Source organism: Diadema antillarum, unplaced genomic scaffold (assembly GCF_040938485.1).
Source record: "Diadema antillarum isolate AM-2024a unplaced genomic scaffold, OU_Dant_1.0 seq00001511_RagTag, whole genome shotgun sequence".
NCBI lineage: Eukaryota > Metazoa > Echinodermata > Echinoidea > Diadematoida > Diadematidae > Diadema > Diadema antillarum.
In genome coordinates, this window is record NW_027272245.1 from 52,677 (window position 1) to 78,365 (window position 25,689).

Below are 25,689 nucleotides of genomic sequence, written 5' to 3' on the forward strand. Positions count from 1 at the left end.
CTCTCAACCGACCCTTCCAAAGCCCCGTAACCCACATTCTTCTTTAAACATCATCAAAATAACATCAAATTCACAGAAAAATTCGTCTAACTGTACAAAAGTATGGATACAAATTTCATATTTCTCCATTCAGAATTTGCAGAAATATGGGGAAAAGATAACGTTGTGAGAGTGATTCTCAACGTAAGTATCAATACGGAAGAGATGTGGAGTAGAGATACGAGAGGAATAGGGGGAGAAGGAGAGACAAAGATAGGAATAAGTAGCTATTATTTATATCAGTAACAGTTTTATCGGATGAATAGTTTTTGAACTATTAATGATCAAAAGTGGGAAATGTTTTTTGAAACACCTAGTACATCTGTGTTGTATCGCTGTGTGGTACTGCGCAATACCACACAGCAGTACCCCAAAGGCAAAACCTCACAGTATCAGACAACATGTGTTGTGCGATACTGTGAGGTTTTGGCTGTGTGGTACTCCTAGCTATAGATGTAGTAAGTACTGCTGTGTGGTATTGTCCTGTGGTAGTCCTGTGGTATATGGATCCACAAAACACACACACACACACACACAAACACAAACACAAACACATACATATACACATAAGAACATCCTGTGGTATTTTTGTAGGGTACTTCCATTTTTTTTTAATGAAAACTTGTACCATAGGATATGTTGGAGAGTTGATTGTATCACTGGACGCTTTTTTTTCGTGGCTCTGAATTCCGTACTCATTTCAGCCAAAAATAGTACCAGTTATTCACAAAGTCCTGAAAATTACGAATTCAGCAAAATTATGAAAATCATTCACTTCGAGTTTTGGAAAATAGACTTCAAATATACCCCTCTCCAAAAAGTTGTCTTTTTGCGCGGTGTAAAATAGCGTTATAATTCCGGACACGATTTTCATAATGGAATAATCGACGTCTTTCACACCTTATCCTTGCACCACAATCACAATTCATACGCACGAATCACCGTACACATTCTTACTGAGTGGACGACAAAGAAAAAATCGGCAAATGAGGCTCAAATTTCATATTTTACGTAAAATGTCTAACTTGAACATTTCGAACAGTTCACGTGATAAAACCTTGTGCAAAATCGACTCCTTCTAAATCTGAGGTAAAATGTGAATTTCTTTGACTTTTTACATTTTTATGTCGCCTTTTTTTATATTTTGGTCCACACAACGCTCTCTGAGGCTAATCTACGAAGTTTCGTGCGTATTGAATGTCATACGCAAAAATGTGTGTGCCCGGAATTGCCATGCTGTCCGGTAATACCATACCTGTATGTACATTACCATCGACATCACAGGCAGTTGGCTATTCTCATTAGTACACATGAGCAGAGACTCCAACTCTACCGCTTTCGACGGGAGATCTCCCGCCGAAAGCCCTTTTTTGCAGAATCTCCCGTTCTCCCGCTTGAGATTTTATTTCTCCCGCTTGAAATGATTTCTTACTTAATTTCATTGTATGTTGAAAAATAAGCCTTAGATAGCGCGAGAGAGCATCTAGAACCCTACACTGCAAGGAACTTCGCGCACATCAAGTTGGAGTCTCCCGTTTGCTAGGGGTTTCAGGCGGGAGAATCTCCAGATCAGAAGGTGCTTGGGGTTGGAGTCTCTGCATGAGCCTGGGCTGTGGTAGTAGTAGTAGTAGTGCGAATGCCCATGACTCATGCATGAGTCCTGTGGACAGTTAACTATACGCAGCCCAGTCGCTGTATAAATAGCGACAGGGCCGTACCGGCACGGCCCACAACACAAAGAGAGCTCAGCGATCCCTTTACGATCGCTTTTGAGTTTTGATACTTGACATCATTTTTTGTCACCTCAAACTCATTAAATGTAATCTTCATTAATGACACTACATATCTATGTTATCGATATTGACATACACATTTCACAACTTACCAAAAATGAAGATTTATGCAGCATGTGCGAACGGTACCTCTGATAATCGGCAGTTCATGCGATCTGAATGCACATTTAAAGGTCACGCTGTCCACCGTGCTGCTAGCAAAGAGTGCATGCACGCAATAGATCGCTGCACTTCAAGCCACGCACACGCATAATTTGCTGAGTGATTAACGCGCCATTTTGAATTCTGCAACGATGAACCCCGACGGTCGGATATTGCACTTGAAAGTGCAATTTTTTTGGTTCAATGGACTTATTGTGAGGGCTCTCTAAGTACTTATGTACCTTCTGTACCTTCAGTCCGGGAAACTCGCTCACGCGGACTGCCCACCTGTACCAGCACTGCCCCGCACGAGCACTGCCCTGCACGAGCACTGCCCCGCCTCATGAGCCCCCCATTCACTTTTTGTTCATCTCACATCTTCATCCACCATCCTCCACAATGCCCCATCTCTGGAGATTTACTGGAGACGGCAAAACATCAAAGGTGGAACTGATCATGAAACGCACAGCTCCAGAGGACATTGACCAAAGGTCATTCCATGACACCTTCCTCTGCTCCACCCCTTCCCATCGAGTCCATGCTCCCTACACTCCCTGCTGTACAGCCTTGACAAAGCGATACTCCTCCTCCTTCTCCTTAACCGCCTCCACCACCAACTCCCTCCTACCCTTCCTGCCTTGCTTGCTGTAGGCAAACCTACCATCTAACGATACACCCTGATGAAACCCGACCTCCACTACCCACAGACAATTCATACGTCAGATTAACTGCAGCAGCGACCCCATAAGTACGGACAAATACGTACCTTGTTACAGCGCCCCGCGACGGGGTTAACGTCAGATGTGAGATGAATAAAAAGTGAATGGGGGGGCTTCTTGACGCCCCCCGGCAGGCCTCATGAGGCCTCCCGGGGGGCCTCATGAGGTGGGGCAGTCCTCGTGAGCGAGTTTCCCGGACTGTATAAGCATGCACTTTATGTGAGTAATGTACAAATGTTGATGTCTATACTGAGTTACGGGTAAACTCGGCCTAGCGGGTAAAGTCGGCCCCCAGCGCGCGCATTATACAAGTATCCTAGTTGTAGAACCTACTGTGCGCGCTGGGGGCCAACTTTACCCGCTACAGCACTAGGCCGAGTTTACCCATATTAAACTACGGTAAGTCATGCATAAATTGATATAGTCTAAGTTTTGTAGTTGTGTCGTGGTTCCCCACTTTGATGGTGAGAGCCGAGGCTCCGTCTGTCTGACGAGCACAGCGTCTGGTCTGGTCGGGCTGTAGTGGACAGAGTGTGGTATTCTCAAGCAATAATTATTAACGGATCCCCTTATTAACATATCGACTTCTGAGTCTGATCCCCTGGGGTCAGCAGCACCCCCCCCCCCCCCCCCCCCCGAAAAATGTTCCGCGGCTAAATGCCTCAGCAACGACCGACACATGTGAAGCACACGTGAAAGTCGAAGCATACTACTGGCGCAACCGGCCTCACCTCACGGAACGCCGCGAGACCGTACCAACCACTGTTGAAGTCCCGCCGCGCCGGCGGCCGCCGGGCAACACCTCGCTGGTCCAACCCCCACCTGACCTGACACGGGTAGCACTACTAGCAGAGAAGTATCTCAGTCAGAGACCCTATCTAATTTCCCCAAAGTTTTTGCGTCTTACTCTATCTCATAATATGTGCCTTTTGTACCTTCTTAGGCAGTGCCTCAGCTCAGCAAGAACCAGATGACAGTGGAAGATTGCGTCAGATCCCGTTCCGTTGATCCGTGGCAGGCCAGCAGGTCGCGGAGGCCGAGGTCAGTCGTCTATTGTTAATGTTCATCTTGTTCAGTTGTATTGTACATCCTATCTAATCGTATCGCGATCGGCCTACACGTACGTACGTACAGGATCTTCCACCACCTCTAAAGCCGTCCAAAGATCGATGTACGAACAATAATACAACGTACACACTGCATGCGCCGCGCACACACAGCCTAGCCCAATGCAGCTATGGAACGCCACCGATTCAAGCAGAGAATCTAGGAGTCGAGGGTCGGCAGTGGTTTTTGTTCACTAAACTGGAACACTGTCTTGGACTCAATGCATCATACCGGTGTAAACGAGTGCCGGTAATGAGAAAAACCTAAGGGGACCTTGAAAGCCATTCATATGTACTTTGTATATATATATATTTTAATGGATTAATGACTTTATATGTAATTGCACTTATGTTTGGCTTTTGGTGTTAAAGGGATTGGTTAAGATGAGGATTCAGCTTGTACCGGTACTGTAATGTTTTGTGAGATACCCGGTACAGTGTACACGGTACTGTACTTAGAAACCACTCCATGAAATGAGCACACAATTCTATAGAGGGAAATTGAAATTTATTTGACGAAAATAGGTTTTGAAATGACTGAGATATCCAAAAACAAGGTAAAACAAAGAGATCCTAATGAAAGCTGTGGCCTGCCTGTTACATTTTATAAGGACCGCTTCTTTGGATATCTCGGCCATTTCAAGACAAATTTTCATCAAATAAACTGAATTCCTCTAAGAATTACATGTTCTTTCATATTTCATAAGAGGTTTCTCATATATCTCACAAACACAGACACACAACAAAGTTGGATTCCTGCAGCCCCATCTAAACCAAAACTTTGCCTTCCCTTTTAAAATAGATAAACTAAACTGAACTGAAAAGATCTATTTGACCATGCATGTCTGACATATTGCTTAAAGGTACTGAAATCCTTGCATCTGATTGGCTGAAAACAAATTTGTCAGAAAAAATACGCTTTCTACCATGCCTCAAAAAAACAACTAGAACGCACATATACACACACAATAAATGGAATTCAAATGAACAAAAATGGTCACATTTTCAGACAATACAGTGTATTGTTATTTTAATCAGAATAAGCCAAAATGTTCTATTAAATATAGCACTCACTTGCAAGCATTAAGTAAATTTTACTAATATCAGCAGTAACAACTTCATAATGTTGCTTTTTCAAAATACACTGTGCTACACATGGACTGCATTCACAGATCAATTTCATACAGCGCCCTAACACAATGCAGGAAATTTCAATGGTACCTGCTCATGCAAACTATTGCACATCATCAACCTAAATTTAATAAATGAGGACTATGATATGGTAAGCTATTAAAAAGAAAATCTAATACAGTGCACTGTACAGTGTACAGTGTGGGAGGGTGGTGTCCCCCCTCCCATGGTAGGGAGCTTTTACAATTTTTAGCTCTTAATGGTGCGATCTGGTGCATACTTAAGTGACTATTTTTTACTTATTCCAAAAGACAAAAGGGAAATATACCTTCAATTGCAACTATTAATCCATTGAGCTACATGGTCCCGATTGTGAAAAAAAAAAATGGGTGCCATGTGTGAGATTGTGAGATGAACCCTAAATGCTGGAGTCTCACACAGAATGCATGAGACTTGGTAGCTCTGAATCTGGCGCATGACAGACCATTATTCAACCTCACAACAGAGAACACACCAGACTACAGAAAAGTCTTGTGATTTGTACTTGAATTTGTACTCAGCACAGTATATGCACAAGTCAAGGAGTGAAAATTTCTTGATCTTGAAATATATGCCTATGAATCTTGAAACTAACAATTTAAAACTGAATATCCACTACTGGTGGAACTCATTGCATCTAGTAATCTTGTGACCTTTCATTAACCCGTTGAGGACGAGTCCCGAGTATACTCAGGCAGGTGTCTATGGGAAATGTGTGTTGTAGCAAAATCAAACCGTCCTCAACGGGTTAGGAGACAAGAGAGAGAGGAGAGGGTGCTATAACATTTTGGATGCCAGTGAGTGTTCCACTAACTAAAAACAAAACATGATGGGATCTCAGTATTTAAACTTTCTTTTTAAGCATGAATCCATAGGGGGTATAGCTGATCTCAGCAAAAAACAAGAGACCCGCGGGTCTAGCGCTCACCTGAGTATCGCAAGTTCACCTTTCACGCAGTCACTAATCTAAATTATTCACAGCTCTACCAAAATTTGACCAGGCATTCTCAAGTAGAAGATGAAAATGTACAATAAGGGCCCAATTTTTTTAAGATTCCTTAATTTGGGGGGATTGGGGCCCCCTGGGGCCCTCTGGGTGGGGCATGGTGCCCATTTTGATAAATTGAGATCCTGACCCCCTAGGGATGCTACCTGCCAAGTTTGACAAAAATCCATCATGAGGTTTTCAGGAGGAAGATGAAAATGTACAATTCAGGCCCCCATTTGGACCCTTCCAACCACCCCCCCCCCACCCAATAGGGGCACCCCTGGATCTCCTATGAACAAACTTGAAACTACAGTCATTAATGCACTCACTCATAGTATTATCTCAGCTCTATAACATCTGATTCTAGAGAAGATTTATAAAGATTCCTTCATTTGGGGGGTTTGGGACCCCTGGGGGCCCCCTGGGTGGGGCATGGTGCCCATTTTAACAAATTGAGATCCTAACCCCCTAGGGATGCTACCTGCCAAGTTTGGTGAAAATGGGTCATGGGGTTCTCAAGAAGAAGATAAAAATGTACAATTTAGGCCCCATTAGGACCCCTCCTCACCCCCTCCCCTGGGTCCCATGGGGGGCACCCCTGATTCTGCAATGAACAAACTTGAAACTACAGTCATCAATGTACTAACTCATAGTATTAACTTAGCTCTATCACTTCTGGTTCTAGAGAAGAAGATTTTTGCGGATTCCTTAATTTTGGGGGGTTTGGGCCCCCTGGGGGCCCCCTGGGTGGGGCATGGTGCCTATTTTAACAAATTGAGTTCCTAACTCCCTAGGGATGCTACCTGCCAAGTTTGGTGAAAATGGGTCATGGGGTTCTCAAGAAGAAGATGAAAATGTACAATTTAGGCCCCATTAGAACCCTTCCCCACCCCCCTCCCCTGGGTCCCAAGGGGGGCACCCCTGATTCTGCCATGAACAAACTTGAAACTATAGTCATCAATGTACTAACTCATAGTATTAACTTAGCTCTATCACTTCTGGTTCTAGAGAAGAAGATTTTTACAGATTCCTTAATTTTGGGGGGTTTGGGCCCCCCTGGGGGCCCCCTGGGTGGGGCATGGTGCCCATTTTAACAAATTGAGTTCCTAACCCCCTAGGGATGCTACCTGCCAAGTTTGATGAAAAGCGGTCTTGGGGTTTTCAAGAAGAAGATGAAAATGTAAAAAGTTTATGCACGACGCACGACGGACGACGGACGACGGACGACGGACGACGGACGACGGACGACGCACGACGGACGCCGGACGAAGGGCGATCGCAATAGCTCACTTGAGCCTTTGGCTCAGGTGAGCTAAAAATTGGATTACACCATATGCAGGGCTTGACACTAAGAATTGACACTTAGAATTTGAAAGCTTGGTGGCCCAAAACAGAAATATAAGCCCGAAATAATAGGACATATAAAAATTTATTTTGGATTTCAGCTCCCCACTCGAGCCACCAAAAGAAAGAAATTGGTGGCCCAACATAAATTTTTAGTGGCTTTGAACTACTGCTAATGTCAAGATCTGCCATATGCATGTTTCACATATTTTCACAAAATCATAGCTATAGACGTTTGATTCAGTCATACTAATACAGTAAACCTGTAAAATGATTGATGTTCACGTGCATTTTAATTTCGCGAATTTCGCGAGCGCCAAGATTCGCAAAATTAAAATGCACGCGAAAGTTCTTGTCTACACTATATGCATTGAATGCCAGTGGCAGTTCGCGAAAATTTCATGCCGCGAAAAAGGCCTTCGGCTCCAACTCGCGAAAAATTCATGCCGCGAATATATCATGTTTTACAGTATTCTTTGTCAAAGCACTTGTCAGGTCTAGGGCCTGTTTCATGAAGAGTATCATTTGATCTTATGCTCGATTTATTGAGCATAACTCAATAAATTGAATGTAAGATCAATCCTGATCGTAAGTCTGTTTCATAAAGATACAACTGTACTTACGCATGATTTAAAGCACATATTTAATAGCACATTGAGTGTAACTTTTAGAATCGCATCAATCTTACAATCAATCTGTAACAGACCCCTAGTTCATTTTACATTGGACAAAATTAACATCTACAGATATATAAAAATGACAATTTTTTTTTTCCCTCTGACAGATTTCCATCTTCCCTTTTATCGTTGTTTTTGTTAGGTTAATACTGTTGTATTTTCTTTCACACTTCCTACGTGTATGCAATTATGTCCATGGAAGACATTCACATTTCTCTGCATATAACTTCATAGCATGGATATGGCAACAAGTTGCTGACAATTTCACAGAAATATGGCACTGGATGTTTATGTGTAACTGTTATCTGAGTGCCAGTTGCCTTGGTGGATAAGAGTGATGTGTCAATTGCTTGGGAGGTGTCACTGTAGAAGTATGACAGACTTAGAACTGCCCTTATTTCGCACTGTTGTTTGACAGATAAGAATGGGGTGCTGTCCATCAATACCTGGAATATTTTGTATTTTGTAACTGAAACTTTGATCATACCACAAAATCAGAAACTCAGAAGAGTGATCCATTACTCATGAGCATATAGAACCCAGTGTCACATGCCATTCTTGGCAGTGCACACCTACTTGTTATTGAAAGAGAGATATTAATTTTTTTCTTTCATATTCATTTACTGAGAATTTATGCCTCTGCTAAACCTTTAAAAAGCATATTTTCACTGCAATCTCTCCTTTAAAAAAAAAAAAAATCCACCATATAATCATATAGCGTCAGAAATGGAACAAAGCGCTATCGCTTGGCACAAGATTTTACAAGTACACTCTCATAAGGTACAATTCTTGCGCTCAAAGCTGTCTTCAAAGAGCAGCACCAGATTTGTTATTCAAACCTTGCCTCTAATGGAACTGTGTTGTGTAGTGTGATTAATACAATATGAAGACGATGCATACATGTTAAGATTCATTAACATACATAATGAAAGACAGATCAAGTCTGCAACACGATTGTTATACCTAAATCATTTGACAGGAAGAGTCCAGAATAAGTACTATTTGTTTGTTTGTTTGTTTGTTGGCAAGAATACTCTTTGAACTTTCATCAATATTGCGCCCTATCATGTATAAACTCTATCATAGCAGAACATGCTCATACACCTAGTGCATTTATGAGCATGTTCCAAGTGTACAGATACAAATGGACCACGATGCAGATGTAATGAGGACAAGTAAGTTGGACCCGATGACCTTGTTATGAGATTACCCTGTGTGGATGCATATTTCCGCTTTCTTCCATGAAAACTCCTTGGGACCGTCATCATAGAATATTCACACACTTTACTTTCTGGGGTATAAAGCCACCATCAGCTGGAAGACTGTACTATATGATGATATGTGGATCATTGTCCTATGTTCTTCAGAGGTGAGAGTAGAACCTTAGACTATTCTGCCGAAGTATTCTGCCTTGGGGTACTTGTCCTTTAGGGCTGGCCACTGGACCATGAGATGGTCAGCAAAGTAGTACATAATGAGGCCAGACACTGACAGGTACTGCACTCTGCAGATGCTCTCTACATAGATCTGAATGACTGGCTTCCAGCCCAGAAACTGGAGGGGCAGGGGAGAGAGAGAGAGAGAGAGAGAGCGGAAAGAAAAAATACATGAATGCAACTATGCTCTCATTACATGGATGACTACTACTACAAAATTTAGCACACAACCAGCAGGAAATATGAAAACAATGTATAATAGGGTGCGTTCAAGCGCTCCAAAGCAAACTGAACTAAAGCGTACCATACTGAACTGTGCTAGATTTGGAGCGTTCAAGCGCTCTGTTGAGAAAGCGTACCTCATAAGTTATTTTTAGAGGGAGTCACGCATTTGTAGCAAGAGGGTCATTCACCTGGCGCACTTAAACTACTTACAGATGTCCCGAACAAAGAGAATGACCTCTACTTTGCATCACAACATTATGTGCATGCTATGCGCATTCTTCACATGCGAACTTTTGGTACGCTGGTACAATTTTGGAGCACATCGAGAACTTTTGGCTCGGTTCAGTACGGTATGATACACTCAAGGAGTGTTCGAACGCTCCTCTGGCTCGGGTATGGTTCGGTACAGTTCACTTTAGGAGAGCGTTCAAACGCATCCCAAGAAATGCTGATAAATGACCCCACCAGCCTGGAAGTATCCACACTGCAAGCATGAACAGCTTCATTGCTTACCTACATGTACCATCCTGCCGTACATTGGTCATCAAGAAAGTGAACATGAAAGATAGTCAATTTGCCAGAATGCTATTGACAGATTGTTACTTTGTTTGCCTGGAGTTGATTTTTCTTTCATTATTCTAGCTTATTTCAATGCCACATTACAGACAATACTGATATAACTTCATAGGAAAAGTCAACTATCAAAATCATGACATGAGAATTTTCGGCAACATACTGACGTCACAAAACATAATACAGACCTGTGAATGCATGTCAATGTGTAGGTGAAACACATGCTTTGTTCTTGGATTAGCTTTCAGTGCAGTAAACATTCCTTTTCCTATTCTTTTTAAAGCAAAGTAATGATGCTTATATGTTCGTGCTCATAATCCTATGACAGAAATCTTAAAGACTCATAATCACTCTTCTGAAAGAAAAATGTTGCCAAACAACGATATAAGTCTTTGTTTTGTTTTGTTTTTCATTTTTACATATTGTTCACTTCTGCCCACAAATGTGCAAGTGAAGAGAGTATACTACAATAGTGATTTTTTAAAAAAATACAAAAACCTCCTAGGGTTTGCCGTTTGCTAGATTTATCCTGGATGCAACTGCCCTGTAAGCCCCTTTTTATTAAAGGGAATCTCTCCCCTAAAATTTAAGTTTGAGAGGTGTGAGAGCATGTCCTAAGAACTCTAGAGAAAATTCTATCCCATCACAAAAAATGCCCAAAACTGTGAAATATTAACTTGCAATAGTAGCCAGATCTGAAAATAGTAGCTGCGCGTAGACCATCAATGTGTGCACGTTTCCTTTGTTCGCCTCCTTCTGCACACAGCTATATCAAATACTGTCTATCGGTATCGCCTCATCGAACCATATGCATCCGCATGAGTAGATGCTGCCGTGGCTGCCTGGTCAGTGGTCCGGTGTGGCACGGCAGCACCAACCTAGCTGCATACGTGGACATTTGTGTGCGTTTGCGTATTTTGAGGGTATTGTAGTACACTGATCGTACAGAAAATTATCAAACTACGTAATCGAATGCAGTCGATAACGCATTACGACTACTCTTAGATCAAGGCGCATGTGATTTTTGGCATTTTAGAGATTGCTCTATGTCTCTTTATATATTGCTATATCTCTGTATGTGAGTAACGCTGCACTCTTATATTTCATAGGGATATTACCAGTACAATAACCTACAATGTCAGAAAACTAAATTTCTGTGTACAGATACACTTTAACTCTCTGTGTGCTTTGGGTGCTGAATGGTATAGAAAACCCCAGAGAATTGTACACTCAGTCAAATATCCCAGGCACAGAAAGGGTTAACACCCTGTGACTTCCTTTTTCACAGGGTCACATGGACACTTATCAGACAGAAAGGCCCAAATTCATGAAGGTGGTTTAAATTTAAACCATGGTTTATGCAAATTTCTTCTGCACAAATATGACTGACAGATTGCATATGCCAACAGACGTCTAGTAACAAATGTGCACTGATACGCACATGTCAAAGGTACACCTATTTCATGCTTATCTTAGATCATGGTCTAAGTTTAAATCACCTTCGAGAATTCAGGCCAAAGGGTTTTTAAAACAACACAATACTTGTACTATACAGACTGAGAGAGTATTCTATGATGTGAGAATGGCAGGGCGTACAAAAGTGCTATGCAAAATACAAGTCTCTGGATCTCTATAATACTACACTACAAGGGCCAATACACATTGAGCCTTTTTGAAGCTCTAACAAATGTATGCCAATCATGGTATGCGTAACACCTCATGAGCAATAAAAATTACTATTGGTAAATCATCGAACTTAAAATGTCAATATACATCTTTCACATAATGCACACGAGGTTGCAATGATGAAAATATAACCTTACCCTCATTACAAATGCAGCTGCACATAATGGTATACAGGTTCCTGGGCCATTGACGAGAACCTGTGATCAGTGAAACATAATTACAGTTTGCTGAAATGAGGTTGAACTGGCATAAGGGACATAGATGCTTAAAATAAGGTACATTATATATCTTAGCAGAGCTCATTACAGTCAATAACTTTACAGCACTCACTCCATATCCTCTTACTATACTAGAAATATGAAAATGAATTTAACTTTTGCTATGGATGTCATAATCTAATCTTAACTTTATAAAGAACATCAAGATTAATAGCAGAGCACAAAATTTACATACAAGCTGTGGAAAGGGCCTTTTTGAGAACAAAAAAAGAGCTGCTTGGCGGAGGTCTGCACTCTCGGAGTGCTTTTATAGTTTCTTCATATGTTTTATGAGAATTGCTATCGATAATAAATCAATAAAAAGAAAAGAAGAGACCATTTTTTCATCCATTTTAACAAAGTGTGTATACAACAACACTGTATGGTTATACATTATTCACTGTTGCTTTACCAGGTCTGGAGCATGACGAAAGATGATAGGGAAGGCATAAGCAGTTGCATACAGGGTGGAGAGAATACTTGTGATGTAGGACTGTCTAACTTCTCTGCTCCTTGGTATTTGCTGGATGATATACTGGAGGAAAAAAATAATAATACTGAAATTATAAGTAAAGTATGTTTGAAGCTAATGAAACAAATCTGCCTTAGCCACAGAGGGAAAATATTCAATATACTCACAGCAGAGAAAACTTTCAAAGTAACAGATGAACATAGGAACAAGAAACATTTCATAGATCAGAGTTAACTTGACATAATAGCCAAGCAGAAAAAAATATGAGCAAAATCAGAAATACACATTTACCAACATATTTTTCTGGATCACTGTCCCAAGTGAAACCTACAAAACTCTAAGAATACCTTGCGATGTGACTTGTGGGGTGCTATTCACGAATTTAAAAACACACAAAAATATCAACTCTGATCCTATTCAACACAAATGTGACAATGCACGCATACGTTTCCCGGTTCAGTACTGTACTCCATAATCCCGGAAGTGGCAGTAGAAAAACAAAAAAAGAAAATAGAATGAAACCTTGACCTTTAAGCACGGTAATGTGTTGAAGACCTGTTTTGTTTTGTTTTGGTTTTTTTTTTTTGCTTGTCAGCTGAAGAAACGAGGAAGTAGAATGAGAAAGATGAGCTAAAGACCCCCCCCCCCCCCTTGGTTTTTTTTTTTTTGCTTGTCAACTGAAGAAACCTGGAAGTGGCACCAAAAGTTGTGCTTGAAGGCCCTTTTTTTTTCCTGTTTTTTGCCTGTTAGCTCATGAAACCCAGAAGTGCCCCCCCCCCTTTTGAAAACATGGCACAGGCGGTGTGATGAGCAGCCACTTTTTACAGATGCCCTGCAATGGAAGCAAGCCCAGAGCATGGGCTTTTCTGGCCTAAACAGGGAGCAGACATGAGACATGATAGATCCATGATCTTTTAAAACTGTCTTCTCTGTGGACTCATTAGTTTTCAGAACTTTACCTCTCTTGTTTTGCTATCCTTGCTGTCCTCAAAAGCTCTTATCTTGTCTTTACTCATCTTATCTGTGTTGGCAAGAATATACACACGGGGTGCATAAATGTCTGACAGGCTGCTAAGAAGACGCAGGACCTCAGTGGTATGGCCACCTGCAAATATGTTAGGGTTGAATTTGGAAAGGAAGAAAACTACTGTAAATGATGCATACTTTAATGGACAAAAATGACAGAAACTAGATTCTATTACTGACAAAAGTACTCTATCACAATTAACACAGTCCACGTTGCTCCATAATGTCACATGAAACTATCCAAGTGCTATCTGCAGTTACACATGCTTATCAGTAGGCCTACCTATTAAAATATATCATATGCACGATCTATTCGAAATACCGGTGCCGATCAGATCTCAAAATGTGAACAACTGTATATTATCAGGTCAGCAAGCACTAACACTCACTTTGGAGCAAAGCTGACATTGTTATCAATTTAATATCAAACATCAGTCCAATAGCTTTTTCTTTCAAACTACATCTACTGTTGAAAATGTCTCTTGAAATCAAACACACAATAAACATTAAACAAATAGTCAAATGTCTATTTGCATATATGGTCACCATCATATTGCTGGCATATAATCCTGCTGCCTCGCTCAACTGTCAATTGGGCAAGTCCAAGATAACACGCGCGTTACGTATGGGACATTCAGAGACTTTTATGACCTGAAAAATAGTGTTAATGGCCTTTGATCATATTGAACTTTATCATGGTGATTGATATCTAGGAGAAGTATAATCATGTAAAAGATTGAGAAAAATGACCTTGACAATTATATTCTAGAAGAGAAAATATGTGCCGTTACGTATGGGACCAGAAAAATTTTGTTTTTTTGAACATTTTTTTCAACCTCAAAACTCTCTGAAAGTATTTCATTCTACAACTTGTAACTCACTGTGATGAAAGTCACAACACTCAAGATTATCACAGGTAAGTTTCATGTCATTAGGCAAAAAGCTCTAATTACAGGCTCTAATTAAAGACAGACATGACGTGTTACGTATGGGACAGTTACGTATGGGACACTTTGTCCCCCATTCATTTAGTGTGTGGAGAACCATGTTTATGGGTATTTTGCATAATTATTGAAGTAAAATCAGTCGAAACTACTCAAATACTGATCCAGATTGTCAAGGAAACAATATTCCCCAAATATTCATCATCATAGTCATATTCAATCATATTTTTATATTTTTATGACCAACCTGAGTATGCATGCCCTTTGTCCCCCAGTCGTTTAGTGTGTGAAGAACCATGTTTATGGGTATTTTGCAAAATAATTTTGCAAAATACCCATAAACAAATTTTTGCATAATTATTGAGGTGGAATCAGTTGAAATTATTCAAATACTGATCCAGATTGTCAAGGGAACAACATCCCCCAAATATTTACCAACATAATCATATTCAATCATATTCTATATTTTTTATGACCAACCTGAGTATGTATGCCCTTTTTTTTATCAGGATAGTTACTACTAAAAAATTGAATAGTTTAAAGTGTTTACTTCCATTGATGAAGGGCAATTTGCCATTTAGTTTCAATAAAAAACAACTTGACACAAGAAATATTAATTTTAATAGATAAGCAATACCTGCTGCGTGGAATTCCAGTAATCGAGTAGATGTATGATGTCTGTCTAGCAGTCAGGTCATTGATTTGAGTCACACCTCAGTATGTATACCCATGAATTTTGTTGTGGCTACTATTGAAAACTGAATAAGGACAATTTGTGTATCACTTGCAATAAAAAAAAAAATCATTTTACTTTATTTCATTATTTTTTTTTATATCACAACCGTTTCAATTGGATCTCCATCAAATTAACTTTGAATTCCTCTAGTCTTAGAATTGTATGCTCTTTAGTAATTCATATTATTGGTTTCCAGTCATCTCATAAAATGTTGGAAACTGAATCCCCATTTCTACAAAAACTATACCATCCCTTTAATGCTGATTTTCATTGTGTATTTTGCCATCTTCCCCTCCCCCTTTCTGAAAATTGTTCAGTCAAGTACAAGTATTGTTTCAAGTGTCTATAACTCAAAAAGTAGCTACAAAGTTGGGATGCTTTCTCCAGGATGATTGACCATTTGTGTACTGAGAGACCTTCCCAGCTAGGTTGTATGCATTCACATGCAATATATATGAGGATGTCCCATACGTAACGCATTTGTCCCATACGTAACATTATTTCAATGCCTAATAAAGAATATTTCTTTTACTGTTTTTTCGTTTTTCTATGGTATCTAATTTCTCTAAACAATAAATTAGAACTTGCCGAAAGGGCATTCAAATAACCTTAGCAATTTCAGAAAAAACCTAAAAAAAATGACCTCATTTTGTTACGTATGGGACATCTCATGATAGGACACGAGCTAATTTGCATAATCATTTGCATAATCCCTAAATTTTCATACCAAGTTAAACTATTTGATGAACTTCTTATGTCCACATATTAATTAAATATCATTTGCTTTCCTTTGAATAAATATGAATTTGTATAAATGTCCCATATGTAATGCTGTGTTTTACATTTATACAAATGAAGCCCTTGAAATTTGCATAAATTTACATAATATCCTTTTTTCCTCCATGGAAATCAAAACTTCAACTCATCAGCTTCAAAATGATACCAAATATGTCAATATTGAGCAAAGATGAAATTTTGCCTTCTGAGGGGACCTTATCTTGGACTTGCCCAATTCTAATAACCGGGGGGCCAAAAGCTGAAAACAGAGGTCGAGTTGCACTCTCTCTACAAACTAAGTAGACCATGCTTATTTTCAAGTTTTTATCGTAACAAACAACATTCCACTGGTCTACCTCAAAAAATTTGTTGCGAAAGCCTCCAAATCCAAGATGGCATCCAACATGGCCGCCATATTTACTGAATTTGATATTTGAATGATAGAATTCGATAGAAACATCAGATTTCAACAAATGAGATATCATATGAAAGGAAATAAAATTTTCTACAAGTTGATACTATTTTTGTGGGTTATTGTGATAACTGGATTGAGATTTTAAGGAAAAAACACTCATTTTTTGATATTTTTCTGAAAAAAGGAATATCATGAAAATGCTTGATTCAGCATAAATCAGAGAATAACTGAAAGATTATCTTGAAACGTTTCAAGAATTTTGTTTGACATATAATTAATATTTGGAGAAAATTCGGGGTCATTATCGCTTTTGGTTCAGGAGTAATAATGTCTCAAACTTGAAAACTCACTATGTAAAAATGGGCACTTTAGTTGAAACAGACCTTGTTGGTCATAAAAAAGTCTGCGCGCGTCAAGACTACTACACGCACCACTGGCACTGCTGCGTGCAGAAGTGCCAGTGATGCGTGTAATAGTCTTGGCAAACGCAGACTCTTTCTTTGACAAACAATAGTTTGTGCCTGCAAACAAACTTTTCATACCAAGTGGTAGCTCAGGTGACGCTGGTCGCTATTATTTCAAAGTAGATTGTTCTGAAGCAGATGAAATGAAGCAAAAAACTTGGCACCAGTCTTGTTATAGATAGGTTAAGGCAGAATTTAGATCAACCACCAAAAAAAAAAAAAAAATCAAGATGACAGCCATCAAAGTTGACATAGTTGATTCCGCCAAATTAAATGTATTATCAGGATTTTGATACAATTTTGTCTGTTGTGCTATCTATTTATATGTTTTACATATTTTAAACATTGTAATACTATTTCAAACTGTCTTAGGTTTTTATGGAGACATTTTTAAGACCAGTGATATTCTACTCTCCGAAAAAGAAAGAAAAAATCGAGTGGAAGTATTCACTTTTGAAGGAGTGAATAACAGAAAACAGTGAATTAGAGTAAAATTGGAATGAATTTTGAGTGGAAATGTTCATTTTCACTCATTTTAGAATGACCTTAGGATCACTCGTCACTCTTCGAGTGATCCCTGAGGTCACTCTAAAATGAATGAAAATTAACATTTTCACTCTCAAGTGATCCTGATATCTAATATGGGAAAGCATCTAACAATGGCTTAAGTTCAGATCAATTGTGACACTATTATAACCCACATGAAATCAGCCTTAAAACAATGTAAGAAAAATCTATTAACAGTAAATACATTTTCAGCATGCTTATTTGTAAATGTGAATATACAGTACGAAAAATCAATTTGGACAGTTTTATTAGAAGAATATACTGAAAAGTAATTTCACACAACACATTTAAAAGCAAATTTGAGAAATTGAGGCCATGTCGGATTTTTCGGGGGGGGGGGGGGGGGGGGTTGGGATCAGAAGGGCTTTCAAGGACATCTATTATACGGATCTATATACGGACATTATTACACATACACTGTAAAACATCGGTGTTAGATTTAACACCACGGATGTTAAATCTAACACCGATCAAACTTCAATAAAGGACCACACCCACAGGTGTTAAAAATGCACTGTGATGGTGTTGAAAAGTGTTCACCTGACACTTCGTGGTGTTAATTTGACACTGTACCTGGTGTTATTTTGACACTGTACTGGTGTTAATTCAAAAATGACACCACATGGTGTTGATTTGATATATGTTGGTGTTAATATCAATGGTTTAACACCCGTCCAGCTTCAATAAGAGACCACACCAGCTGGTGTTACTTTGGTGTAAATTTATTTTCACATTTTTTCAAAAATCGAGTATTTTAATGTAAAATGCTTGATCGTCTTGTTTAAATTAAAAATCAACAAGAAGTGCAGTTACTAAGAAACTCTTCAAAAAACAGTTTAAAATTTGGAAATGACACCCGTTGGTGTTGATTCAACACCATAAATGAGCACCGAAAATTTAACACCAGCTCGGTGTTCACTATTTAACACCGGACTTTTTGCAGTGTAGTACCATCATCATTCACGTTTCTACAAGAGCAGAGTAACATACAAGTAAAAAAGCATAATTTGATACAGAAGCATTTCTTTTTTATCAAAGATTGAGCCTTACCGAAACACTAGAATGAGTTCCACCCCCCCCCCAAAAAAAAAAGACCCTCAATATGGTTTACACTAGTACAATATCGTTCAGATGTATAGAAACATATAATAGACAGCAATATAAGAAGATTGAAAAAATATATGAAAAAAAAATTATAAGTTGAGATTTAACTTTGATGCAACACACAAAAGGTATTGTTTATCATTGGGAGAGATATCACATTCGATTTATGTGCAGGTTGGTTGTATCACAAACATTCTACCATGTAAAAAAATTATAATAAAGCCTAAAACACACGGAGATATCACCATTTCTTTGCACAAAACCATAACCATGATAACTGTTAACAGCTTAGTATAAAAAAACAAACGTTCTTATCAGATCTATTTAGTATATCTAATAATATTTTGCATTGATTATACTAATTTATAGGACAAGTTCACCTTCATAGACATGTGGATTTAATGAATGTATAGCAATATTATTAGAACATATCATTGAAAGTTTGAGGAAAATCGGCAATCTGTTCAAAAGTTATGAATTTTTTAAGTATCTGCGTAGTCACTGCTGGATGGGAAGACTACTACAGTGTATGATGGCATATGCATACAACCATACAAAGAAAATAAAAAGAGAATTTCACAAAACTTTACTTTTTTAATAAAGTGCACATTTCTTTTACTTACATATGTTAAGGGTAATATTATTTTCTCCCTGCCTTCTGAAAGAGAGAAGTCAAGTGTTCTCTTGTTATGCGAGAAAAGTGAAAATATGTTGAATTTTCTTTATTCTTTCTTCATACCATTGTACTCATGTGACATAACAAGCTATAGTAGTCTTCTCATCCAGCCTTGAATGAGCAGAAACTTCAAAAATTCAGAAATTTTGAACGGATTGTCCGATTTTTGTCAAACTCTCAATGATGTGCTCTACTAATATTGCTGCATTCACTCAACCCACATGTCTGTGAAGGTGAACGTTGTACATTAGTTGTTCTATCCCTAACTCACAATTTAGAACTAGTTTGAGGAATTAACTAGAGGTGGGTTTTTGTTTTACGTGCACTTATGGTAAATGATGCCTTGAACGACAACCTCAGTTAATTACTGCCATCTTGAATTTTGTGTGGATACTATGTTTGTCGCTAAATATGACACATTGGCAAAATTTTTGCCAAATTCCAAGCTCCTATCTCTTTTTGGATAATACTTTTTGTTCAATCTCATCTGCCTCAGAACAATCTACTATGAAATGCTATACAGTAATAGCGACCAGCGTCACCTACCACTTGGCATGAAAAGTTAGTTTACAGGCACTTGTAAGTCACTAGACCAATACAGTATTACATGTGATCATGTAATCACATTGTATGCAAAATTTATAATGCATAAATATATTTTTTTAAGTTTTAGATGTTAACTTGTCAACAGTTTATGATATTGCCTGTAATTCCATAAATATGAATTATGTCTCATCTCAGTAAATCTCAATCTCAATCGCAGGTTTCAAAATAATTCTTCAGTTCTTCTTTGATAAATACAAAATCATGCATTTTCACATTTCATCCTTTCTTCAAAACAGTATAAAAATATGAATTTCCTCCCCCCCCCCCAAAAAAAAAAAAAAAAAAAAAGAGAGAGAAGCAAACAACCCTCTCCACCCATTTACCACAATACACAGCTAAAGTGGTATCAACTTTTAGGAAGTTTTACTCTCCTTCATATGACATCAAATTTTCTGCAATCCAATGTCTCTATCAAATTTTATGTTTGAAATGTTAAATTCAATAAAAATGGCGACCCTATATTGGACCGCATCTATACTTTGGAGGTTTTTGTAACAAATCTTCTGAGGTGTACTTACGAAACATTGCTTAGTATGTTCAATAATTATTATGTATGGTCTTATTTATAGAGAGAGTGGAACTCGAAAAGTAAGCACAAACTTGGATTTGACCCTCTGTGACATCTCTGGAAACAGATGCGTGTAAATACATGATATTATGTAAAAAGGTATTTCAAGTTTGAGACATTATAACTCCTGAACCAAATACAATGCTGACCTCTAATTTTCTCCAAATATTGATTATATGGGAAAGATGTTAATTTCTACATGGTTTTCATAGACATTTTTAATTTCATTTATTTCTTTTTACTTTTTATTGAAATGTTCACGGTGCATTCTGAACAATGTCTCCATAAAAGCTTAAGATGGTTTGAAATACCATTACAATTTTAAGAATATATAAAAACCATATAGATGCTGCAAAACAGACAAAAATGTATCAAAATCGAAATAATACATCTACTTTGGTGCAATACACTATGTCAGCTTTGATGGTCTGCAATCTTGATTTTTTTTTTGAGTGATTGATCCAAATTTTGTTAGAAACTTTCTATATAGCAAGGTTGTTTCAGCTTCTACCTCTATTTGAAAGATATTTTTGCTTCATCTCATCTGCTTCAGAACAATCTACTTTGAAATAATAGCGATCACTGTCACCTAAGCTACCACTTGGTATGAAAAGTTCGTTTGCAGGCACAAACCCTTGTTTGTCAAAGAAAGAGTCTGCGTTTACTAAGACTATTACACGCACCACTGGCACTGCTACACGCGCCAGTGCCAGTGGTGCGTGTAGTAGTCTTGACGCGCGCAAACTTTTTTATGACCAACAAGGTCTTGGTCACAACTAACGTGCCCATTTTTACATAGTGAGTTTTCAAGTTTGAGACATTACTACTCCTGAACCAAAAGCGGTAATGACCCCTAATTTTCTCCAAATATTAATTATATGTCAAACAAGATTCCTGAAACGTTTCAAGATAATCTTTTAGTTATTCTCTGATTTATGCTGAATCAAGCATTTTCATGATTTTCCTTTTTTCAGAAAAATATCAAAAAATGAGTGTTTTTTCCTTAAAATCTCAATCCAGTTATCACAATAACCCACAAAAATGGTATCAACTTGTAGAAAATTTGATTCTCTTTCATATGATATCTCATTTGTTGAAATCTGATGTTGCTATCAAATTTTATCATTCAAATAACAAATTCAGTAAATATGGCGGCCATGTTGGACGCCATCTTGGATTTGGAGGCTTTCGCAACAAATTTTTTGAGGTAGACCAGTGGAATGTTGTTTGTTACAATAAAAACTTGAAAATAAGCATGGTCTACTTAGTTTGTAGAGAGAGTGCAACTCACTCGTTAAATAAGCGAGTTTTTGGGGTTTGGCCCTCCGGTTATAAAGTAATGTCCAGTGTTACAAAGGCTGCCCTCCCCTCCATCAAGAGCGATCCTGATGCAGCCACCTGCAGGTTCCCACATGATTTAAATACATTGAATAGGTTTTCACTTGCTCTTGACAGAGTATACTTTACTGTATCAATTGCTACATTGGCCCACCACCTGCCTGCACATCATGACACTCCTTCTGATAGCTCACTTCACCTATTCCAGTATAGTTTCCTGTGTGAGCTGCTGATGAATCACTTCATCAGGTATCAAGTTGCTCCAAATCAAATTTACATTTTGAATGAAGACAGGGTCATAGTGACAGGTGGCCTTGATCTACTGCACAAACACCTCAGTTTACTATTAAAGTGATGGTTCACTCTAAGGTATAAATCGTACTGCTTGCATGGTGAATTTGCAGGTACAAGCATAAAACCCAAACTTGGGTGATGTTCCAGAAACTGTAACTATACTTGTAATCATTTTGGACAATTCAAGCCACTTTCACCCATAATGTACTGCAGATACATTGTACTGCCCTAGGATACCTTTAACTGTACCACTTTAGCTCAGTTTAAGCACCTGGTGCAGGATAATCAACTCCGCTAGAAAGGAATGGGGTGTTTTTAGCTGCACTGTAGAAAATGTAGTTATTTCAATCTGCACTGTACATAAACACGTCCACATTATGCCTGCCAACAGTACAGAAGAAGATGTACACTGTTGTACTGTAGGTCTAAATTTTAAAAATTCCGTATGGGACCAATGGCTTTCAAGTCCTGTCCAAGTTGTCCTGAATGAAAATAAATCCAAACTGCAAATTGCAATTGGAAAAGTTGCATTATTGCTTCTGAAAAAAGAAACAGGTTGCTTTTCTATAAAAAAATAAATAAAAAAAAAAACAGTTGTAGGAACCCGAAATACTGCAGGGCACAACCACACACAATAAAAAAGGAGAGGTAATGACATCTCCCATATTCAAATTGGCCTGCACAAAAAGTCAAGCTTCACTAAGTTCTTTTTTTTTTCTTTTTCTAATGAACAAGGGAAAATTTGTAACAAGTATATTGCATCAAGTAATGTTGTTATAATCAAGAAATTAAAAATTAAGTAGTACAGCATAGATACTGTTTAATGTTTAATGTTTATTTGGCAAAAAAGAAGAATGATTTAGACTAAATTACAACAATGTATATAGCATTATTGTGGCTACGCTGCCAAAATGGGAGTATTGAGCCATTGCATTGTAAGGTGATGAGGTAATGACAATGAATGTAAAACTGATTTGGACACATTACTTCAACCCATAAACTGCCGAGGGTATTTTTAGCATTTTTAGCTGTTGGACCACACAAATATTATGGAAATTATTTCAAACTATTATATTTCTGGTGTTTTATGCCATGTTAGACCTCATTTTGAAGAGGATACATTGACAATTGCAACTTGTAACTAACAAAATTTCCTTTTGATAAATTTCAAACATCATTTTCATATTTTGTGCCAAAACATTTATATATAACAATAGAAAATTACAATTGTTGTAAAAAAAAATGACAATTTATAATATATTTCAAACTTTCCTGGTTTTCCAAATTTTCTACCCAATTTTGGACATTGATATCTTAGCACACAAAAACAGCAATTTCAGGTACATATCTCTTTTCACTACTGAGATATTTGCATAATTGTGAGTCATGTTATCAATGTTCATGTAGTCCCTCATTGAGATTTTTCTGTGGTACTTTGTGCGAAAATGCATATATTTTGACATCATTTTTGGCTGTAAAATGCCACTTCTTTTATAAAACTTAATTTTTCCGCCTTACTTTAATTTAAATGTGTTTCAGTAAAATAACAGGAGTTTTTAATAGACTCTACTTGTTCTTAATAACAAAACGACACAAAGTGTAGCTTAAGCCTTAATAAAATAGCAGGGCCAAAACATTGTTAATTTCTAGGAGTCCGGACCCCTCTGCTCTGGAAAACAGCTGTGTTGATGACAAACATAGCTGAGCTGAGTAGGGCATAGGGTAACTGTGACCAGCAGCCCCATACGCATAGCGTAATGGGCCTGCGTATGGGGCTGATCGCAGTAAGGCATAGGGCCATCCTTCTGTTCATTTTATGTACCAGTATGTATTATATGCAATGATTATATGTGATATGACTTTTTAGCGGAAAATAAATAAATTCAAACACAGAAGTGGCCTTTACTTACTTTAATACGTTAGCCTTTTAATAACGTCAGGCTTTAAGTATTTAAAAGCATTGTCATTAGCAGTTTACGCAAATTACGGGTTAATAAAACTCGTCTGTTGTCTGAGAGTCAATATGAACCAGGCAGGTACGACAATACATGTTCAAAAGTCACTTGCCTGATCCTGCCACAATCAGAGTCTTTAATCGCCTCACACACTTCGGTTTGACTTTTCCTAGTGATCTGAAGACAATCATCAATCTGAGAACACAGACAATGACAACACCAAGCAGGATCGATCCCACTGACACTGTGACTGCAGCAGCCAGCGGCACATTCGTCTGCGATGTCATTCTTTGTGCGTGGGTTTAACGTTAGTTTGATTCGTCTCGACAGGGACTGGCGTGTTGTGCAGTAACCATCTCACGGTGTGGTACAGTTTTATGCTGCAACAAACCTTACCTAAACCTACAACTACCTCCTGCTTCGAATCGAGCTTGTGTAGCTTGTGTTGCTGGTTGTCATAAGATCGTGCCAACTATCTCAACCCAACCTCAACGGTGTGTACAACCGGTACCGAACCATGAAGCCTCCGTGTGTGGAACAAAACACGACACACCCACGGGTAGCACCATCTGTGGATAGCACGAGCCTTATGAACTATGGAACGCGACATGTAAAAATCAAGTTCAAACGATTTTGTTTTGTTCATTTCATCCAAATTCACACAATGACTATCATCTTGTACATTATCAAATATTTTTATTTTGATTGTTCACAGCAAACGATAAATCAGACATTTTATTTTTGTTTTTACACAGAAATCAGCTAATTTACTGAAATATTGCATAAAAATACAATACAAAACGACACAGCGAATAAAAAAGAAACGACCAAAATAAGAACCTCCCCTAACTCCTCAACATCCCTTCCAACGGCCACGCCCCCTCTTGAGCCCTTAATGCCATGAACCAGGGAGGTGGGAAGAGACATCTCTTCTCATCTCCCTTCATAAACTGTCTCCCCTTCCCGCTTTCAATTCAGGTGGTACTCTACTCACATCAAATTGATAGAAACAAAAGAAATACAGCCATCATACCACACTTCACTGTAAAATAACGAACAAAGCGTGCCGCATACCGAGGCATTCTTATAATGAAAGTGATTAATTAAATCAACGCTATGCTCTGTGTCATCTGGCCTACTTTCAAATTTAGATTGTATTTAGAAGTAGAATGCCCTTCATCTGCACAATCGAAATCTGATGTTGAACCCTCCGGGCCCGGTCTGTTTGGTTTTAGCAGTTTAGGCGTACCAATATGAGCCTATAGGCCTACAATGTATCAATAACTCCATTAATAAATTCACCTGACTGAGAGTGCAAGCCACAAAGTATTAAAATGAGCGAGGTGTTACTACATGAGAGAAACGATGCAAATACTTTGCGAGGATGACAAGGAATTAGACAATTTTGTTCGAGCTTTCTATCCAATGAATACAATGATATAAGTTTCTGTCATGAATTTTGTTTGCCAGCAATGTCTCATTCCTCACCACCAGCCATGCCAGTTTTGTCAGTTTTTTTTTTTTTTATAAATCTAAACTTGGACAATGTTTCCCCTCAGGTCTCTTAAACTCTCTTGGCGACACGGGTTCGTC

At 38.4% G+C, this 25,689-nt stretch overlaps 2 protein-coding genes across 2 annotated transcripts in view; both read right to left on the minus strand.

Moving 5' to 3' along the window:
* The window catches only part of LOC139710229 (TLC domain-containing protein 4-B-like), a 31,491-nt gene extending 27,749 nt beyond the window's left edge, over positions 1-3,742 (minus strand). The window contains exon 1 of the mRNA XM_071622159.1: positions 3,628-3,742. The gene's annotated coding sequence lies outside the window, so the exon portion shown is untranslated. The remainder of the gene's footprint in view (positions 1-3,627) is intronic.
* A 4,084-nt stretch (positions 3,743-7,826) lies between these two features.
* Positions 7,827-24,303, minus strand: LOC139710228 (UDP-N-acetylglucosamine transferase subunit ALG14-like). The gene is made up of 5 exons (XM_071622158.1): positions 24,209-24,303; positions 13,586-13,731; positions 12,567-12,689; positions 12,035-12,094; positions 7,827-9,531 (listed from the first exon to the last, which is right to left on the minus strand). The coding sequence occupies exons 1-5, from the start codon at positions 24,285-24,287 to the stop codon at positions 9,361-9,363; spliced, it is 579 nt and encodes a 192-aa protein (XP_071478259.1). The 5' UTR covers positions 24,288-24,303; the 3' UTR covers positions 7,827-9,360.
* Between the last annotated feature and the right edge of the window lie 1,386 nt (positions 24,304-25,689).